Consider the following 6,365-nt stretch of genomic DNA (forward strand, 5'->3'; position numbering starts at 1 on the left):
GATGCATGATCCTTCTTCACCAAGTTGTTCATCATCTTGACAGCTGCAATTACATGTCGTACATTGACACGGCACAGCAGAAGGTATCGGTAAAAGGCAACCCATCGTACCGTGAAAGGGTACAACAGCAACGCGCATGTCCCACCCACCCCCGTTCTCTCTCTGTTCCTTCTGACTCTGTCGTTATCATTCACACACACACACACACACTCTCTCTCTTTCTCTCACTCACTCACTCACTCACACACACGCACACACACACACACACACACACACACACACACACACACGTTATCCCCATCTCGCTCTGTGCATGTACCGATAACGGCGACGTCTTCGCTCTGATCCAGAAGCACCAGATCAATTGCATCGAGCAGACTCGTCGCGTCTGCAGTGGAATTCCTGAACAAAAGGCAGCAGTGGTGATCCGTGACGTGTCAGAGCACACAAAGGCATGTGTTCGCACGCACCACCCGCCATCGTGCGTGCAACGCTTACTCTGTCAGCAAGACGACGACGTCTGCCACAGCCTGGCGGAGGTTTGTCGCTGTGATGCAATCAGCAGATCAGGCACGCCGGCACCCATCAGCGTTGCAGCAGAAAACAGCGTCATCATAAAGCACATGAGTACACACACACTCTGTAGCGTGACAATGTACGCACATGTGCACACTGACGCATACTGAAGCACACACGCAGACATACACACACATACACACACTGAGACACACTAAAGCACACACGCAGACATACACAGACGGACACACAAACTGCAGCACGAACGTTTCGCGGCAGCCGCAAGGACTAAGCTGGCGGCTCCGCGGTCGGTGAGTGTTTCCGCCACAGCCTGTGCTCCATCCAACACAGGCAAGAGAGCAGTGTGAGCCGCGAGGCAACAACAACACATCAGGCAGTAGGAATCCTCATCCAAGCAATGTCAACCACACTTGCGCACAAGTCATCATGAACAGCGTGGCTGACTGTGTTCTGTCCGGATGTACCCCCAACGCCAGTGCACGCGTGCATCTATGCACCGCCCTACAGTTTCTGTCGCAACGGTACCTTGACGGCGTTTTCGCGGTCATCGTGCAGGCCGTCGCGAAGGCGATCGAGTGCCTCTTGCATTGCTTGTTGCCCACGTGGAAGGAGGGAGTAAGGAAGGAAGGATGTCGAGACGTGTGTGCTGTGTATGGTGGTCTGGGATAAATGTGTGTCTGTGTGTAACACACACACACAACAACGACAACAGGACACCCCAGCTTTTGCGTTGCTTTGTTGCTGTCCTTCCTTTCTTCAGTTGTGGGACTGAATTCAGTCATCAGGCAAATGTGTGAACTAGGGGTGCGTGTTTGCTCGCTCGCTGCACTCCACCCCACTACCTCCCCCTCTGCTATCAAGCAGTGTCTGTTCACTTGAGATCAACGGCATCTCTATTCACCGAGTGGTGTGCAAAAGATAACAAAGAGAAAGAAAAAAGGGCCAAGAACAAAGAACGACCTGAAGAAGAACAGAACCAGCGAGTGAACACAACCCCTAATTCAGCAGAACAAAAGCAAGAAACAGGTGAACAGATCAATCAGGTGAACAGATCAATCAAGCAAAGGAAAGTATTCCCTCGTCACAACACGCCCACCCTCCATGTTGCATACAACCACGCTCTCTCTCTCTCTCTCTCTCTCTCTCTCTCTCTCTCTCTCTCTCTCTCTCTCTCTCTCTCTCTCTCTCTCTCTCTCTCTCTCTTTTCAACACGACATGTGTGCTGCCTCGAAATCACACCCCACGCACCAAACTTACACACTGCACCGCACACATCACGCCGCATCATCTGGATGCTCGAGCAACAGCGGTGATGACACGTCCTCATCGTCGCTGCGCACGTCATCCACAACCGCCACCACAGCCCCGCCGTTGCTGTAACTGCTGTCCACTACGCCGCCCGTGGCGCTGCTCGTCGCTGGTCGCAGCGAGGGCGTGCCGGTTGCCGGGCTGCTGGCGCTGTGTGTCGAGTGCACCCTGCCCATCGCTTGCTGCTGTGTTGCTTCAAGCTGTCGTCTCCTTTCTGCGTCCACCTTCCCCTTCTCCTCACCATCATTACGAACGTCGTCATCGTCATCGTCGTCGTCATCGTGCTCGCTGAGCGTGATGGCTTCCCCGACGCTGGGAATGCTTGCAAGCAACTCCCCAGCCTGGCCAGACACGTGCGCGTGTGTGCCCTGCGGTGCTGGCGACACGTCCACGTGGCGCGGGTGCGGGTGTGCAATACCAGCCTGCAGCGGTGTTGAGGGCGTTGGCGATGTTGCCGTCGTGTGCGAGCGAAGCGACGACACAATCGACCCGTCGGTGTTGTTAGTGGTGGTCGTGGTCGTGTTGGCTGGGTTGCTGATTGGTGGATCGTGGAGGGTGAAGCCGTGTGCGGGCGCTGCGGCGACGGTGCTCTGCGTATTCGGCTGGGGCGGCGGCACTTTGAGGGAGTGGGGGAAGACGAAACGCGGTGTGAGGCACAGAGGAGGGGCATGCATGAGCAATAGCGTGTGAAGTGTGTGTGTGTGTGTATCGTTGCACATGAGGGTGGAAACCTCCAAGTACTGGGAGCTGAGACTAAAAGCAGAACAAACAAGTGAGGTGTCAGCACACACACACACAGACACACAGACACACAGACACACAGACACACAGACACACAGATACAGACACACACAGACGCACAGGCACACACACACACGACTCACACACACACGACTCACAGAAGGGCCGGTTGAACGGGGCGAGGGACGGGTCCAGACGACGTCGCAGGAAGAGGCGCGAGGGCATACGCGGGCCGCACAGCCGCGAACACACGTTCAGCCAGCAGTTGCGCGCGTGGGGATTACGGGTGAAGCGGGAGCGGATGTCTTCGTTTGTGGTGACGTTGCGGATGACGAGGGAAAGGTGGTAGAAGGCGAGGGAGGACACGGACAGGAGAAACATTCCGGTGAAGATGGCAACAAAGACGGACGCCGGCGCCTGCACGAAAGCAGACTTGTCGTTCTTGTTCGTTGGCAGGGAGAGGGGTGCAGGTGAGAGGATGGCAGAGAGCGTGAGTGAGTGAGGCAGCGTGAGCGAGTGGGACTTGAAAGGGGACATGGCGGTTTCGAGTGAATGACGGGGAAGTTACAAATCATCATCATCATCATCATCATCATCATCATCATCATCATCATCATCATCATCATCATCATCATCATCATCATCACACACACACGCACACACACACATACACACACAAGCACGTTGGAGCCTTTCACCTTTGAGACGTCAATGAGGTGCCAGATGCAGGCGGCGCAGACAGTACCCAGCAGCAGCAGCATCGTCCAAACAAAGCTGAAGAAATATCTGCAGCGTGGACGTGTGTGTGTGTGCGTGCGTGCGTGTGTGTGTGTGTGTGTGTACGTGTGTGTGTGTGTGTTGGTGGAGAGGCAAGGAAGGGAACCAAAAGACGATGGTCGAAGCGCAGTCTGGCGTTGGCAGATGACACGAGCACCACCTGTAGTTTCTTGCGCCGATGCAGTTGCCTACCCACTGCGGACGTGCACACGTGTGTGTGTGTGTGTGTGTGTGTGTGTGTGTGTGTGTGTGTGTGTGTGTGTGTGTGTGTGTGTGTGTGTGTGTGTGTGTGTGTGTGTGTGTGTTTTGGGCAGGTGAGATGCGAGGCAGCGGAACAATGAAGGCGAAGACAGTCAACGGGACAATAAACGGAGGAAGGAGGGGGGGGGGGAGGCAAATAACCACATCATGATGCATACCGGGCAGTGGTGATCGAATTCTTGTTTTGGCGAAAGTGTCGAGGAGGTGAGGGGGAAGCCACACATGCATGCACGAAACGGCTCGTGAGGCAAGACTTGTGCATCCGAGAAAATTGCACTGCAGCCAAGACGAAGAACACCCACACCCACACACCCACACACCCACCCACCCACACACACCCACACTCACACAGACACACACAGACACACACAGACACACATACACACACACTCACACAGACACACCCACACGCACACACACACACACACACACACAGGTACACACACACACACACACAGGTACACACACACACACACACACACACACACACACACGCCTACCTTCGACGCAGTTGTTACATGCGCGACAGTGGGAGACGCGAGGTGCTCTGAACGTGCGGCAGGTGCTGCAGTACTTGACGGTGACCTCAACACCGTTGACGTTCACCTTCTTGTGGCTGAAGGCGTTGGACATTGCAAACCTAGCGCGTGAGAATCTCATAACACAACACCACCCGCAAGAAGAGAAGCGCCACAACAGCTGCACACATACACACTCCACACGCAAAAGCAATCCACTCCCCCGCTCCCACTCACACACACTTGCACGCACCCCATGAGCTCTTCGTCGGGCTGGAGGATCTCGCACTGCTCGCCGCGCGGGACAATGCCCGGATCGGTGCACTGGGTCATGAGCAAGGATGCGGCGGACCAGACGGCCAGGATGCACGGCGCAATGACGAGGGCCGGTGTGAGGTGGGTCCATACATAGGGCGCAGTGAGGCCCAGAAAGACACCAAACACGACGAAGAAGGCCATCCAGGTGAACGACACCACGGACTGGTCCTTGGCCGTGATGCAGCGGCCCCAGCAAGGAAACAGGTTGTTTCCCGGGTGCAGCTCGTACTCGTACACGGGCGGATCATCCGGTGTCAGGATGTGCCCGCACACATGGCACGCCTTGCCATCTTGCAACGTCGACCCACAAACGCTGCAGTACTTTGGCTGCATCTGCGTGGATGTGTTTGTGTGTGTGTGTATGTGTGTTTGATCTTCTTGTCTTCTTGTCTTCTTGTGCTCTTGTCTTCTTGTCCGTGTGTGTGTGTGTGTGTCGATGTGAGACAAGCAACGCTGATGACACACGGCCGCCCACCAGCCAGCAGTGCTTGTCGTATTGGCGTGTGTTGCCACAGGCGACTGAATTCAGTATTTCAAACCACTGAATTCAGTCAAGGTAGAGATGACCAGCAACGTTCTGGGGCGAGTGGCTCGCCTGAACGGCACTGCGTCCGCTGTTTCGGCCGCTGCTGCTGCCACTGGGGCTGGTATTGGAAGGCGGTTGTTGTCGTCGATAGTGTGTGAAGGAACTGTACCACATGGCCTGGAGCTCTACCCAGATTTCTTCACCCCACAAGAAGGTTTGTGTGAGTGCACGTGTTTGTTTGTGTGTGTGTGTGTGTGCGTTCGTTTGTTTGTGTGCGTGTGTGTGTGTTTGTTCGTTTGTTTGTGTGTGTTTGTTCGTTTGTTTGTGTGTGTGTGTGTTTCTTTGTTTGTTTGTGTGCCCCCACTCTGTCTCTCTCTGTCTCTATCTCTCTCTGTCTGTCTGTCTCTGTCTCTCTCTCTCTGTCTCTCTCTGTCTCTCTCCCTCCCTCCCCTCCCCTCTCTCTCTTTGTGAGTGTTTCGTTGGCATGCACCCACAAGCATGCATTTGCTGCTTGTTCTGTTTTCGCAGTCTAACAGTACACCACTGGTTAGAAAAGGACATGCTGTCGGAGTTGACGAGAAACCGCTGGAGCAGCGAGCGCGATGATGCAGACGTCAAACGCAAGATGGCCAACCTTCTCGGGTGCGGTTGACGCGGTGTTGCACATGTGTTTCCAACAGCGCCCTTGCCCATCCACCTGCATCACCCGCATGTGTCCACAGCAACGTTCGCCACCCTTTCTGGTTTGCATGCATGGTTTATCGCTCACGCTCGTGCACTGCCGCAGGCGCACACTCAAGACCTTGCCGGTGACACACCGCGTCATTCAAAGGTCTGCCTTGCTTGGTCACAAGCGCGAGCGTTAGGCTGCAGCTTGCATGGGCTTGTACTGTCACTGCTTCCATCTCAAGTCGTGTTACTTTTTGCGTCGTTGCTGCGTCACTTTGCAGGGCGGTAGATCAGGGCTGCTTGCGGGAGTTTCCAGACGGATCCCAGCTCAACAAATATCCCAGCAACGGCTGCATCCCGTTTCATGTCGGTGCGTGTTCTCACATGTGTGTGTGTGTGTGTGTGTTTGTTCGCGTTGGTGGAGGGGAGGGTTGTGTATTGACTACAGGCCACCCTGACAACAACAACAAAAAACGCCACACGCGTACACAAACACATACTCTGCTTCGCAGACGCTCGGGGAATTGGCGCTTCCATCTGCATGTTCAGTTTCCAAAGCTCGTCTCTCCTCGACATGATACCAACAACCGACCTCACAGGTGTTTTTGCATGTGTGTGTGTTTATGTGTGTTTATGTGTGTGTGTGTGTGTGTGTGTGTGTGTGTGTGTGTGTGTGTGTGTGTGTGTGTGTGTGTGTGTGTGTGTGTGTG

General features: G+C 54.8%; 3 protein-coding genes across 3 annotated transcripts in view; 1 reads left to right on the forward strand and 2 right to left on the reverse strand.

Moving 5' to 3' along the window:
* The window catches only part of PTSG_06817 (uncharacterized protein), an 8,303-nt gene extending 7,107 nt beyond the window's left edge, over positions 1–1,196 (reverse strand). Inside the window, exons 1-5 of the mRNA XM_004992160.1 lie at positions 1,063–1,196; positions 784–847; positions 499–547; positions 320–402; positions 1–43 (exon numbers count right to left, since the gene is read on the reverse strand). The exon at positions 1–43 is cut by the window's left edge and continues 73 nt beyond it. Of these exons, the coding sequence (XP_004992217.1) occupies positions 1–43; positions 320–402; positions 499–547; positions 784–847; positions 1,063–1,125 (302 nt within the window). The 5' untranslated portion in view covers positions 1,126–1,196. The remainder of the gene's footprint in view (positions 44–319; positions 403–498; positions 548–783; positions 848–1,062) is intronic.
* Positions 1,197–1,811: 615 nt separating this feature from the next.
* Positions 1,812–4,793, reverse strand: PTSG_06818 (uncharacterized protein; the record flags this gene model as incomplete). Its single annotated transcript, XM_004992161.1, has 7 exons — positions 1,812–2,461; positions 2,745–3,027; positions 3,270–3,372; positions 3,478–3,551; positions 3,783–3,802; positions 4,125–4,264; positions 4,396–4,793. The coding sequence occupies 7 exons, from the start codon at positions 4,791–4,793 to the stop codon at positions 1,812–1,814; spliced, it is 1,668 nt and encodes a 555-aa protein (XP_004992218.1).
* Positions 4,794–5,019: 226 nt separating this feature from the next.
* Positions 5,020–6,365, forward strand: part of PTSG_06819 (uncharacterized protein) — a 2,221-nt gene continuing 875 nt past the window's right edge. The window contains exons 1-5 of the mRNA XM_004992162.1: positions 5,020–5,200; positions 5,538–5,628; positions 5,774–5,818; positions 5,937–6,025; positions 6,168–6,254. Coding sequence (XP_004992219.1) covers positions 5,023–5,200; positions 5,538–5,628; positions 5,774–5,818; positions 5,937–6,025; positions 6,168–6,254 — 490 coding nt within the window. The 5' untranslated portion in view covers positions 5,020–5,022. The remainder of the gene's footprint in view (positions 5,201–5,537; positions 5,629–5,773; positions 5,819–5,936; positions 6,026–6,167; positions 6,255–6,365) is intronic.

Source organism: Salpingoeca rosetta (genome assembly GCF_000188695.1).
Source record: "Salpingoeca rosetta unplaced genomic scaffold supercont1.17, whole genome shotgun sequence".
NCBI classification, from domain to species: Eukaryota; class Choanoflagellata; order Craspedida; family Salpingoecidae; genus Salpingoeca; species Salpingoeca rosetta.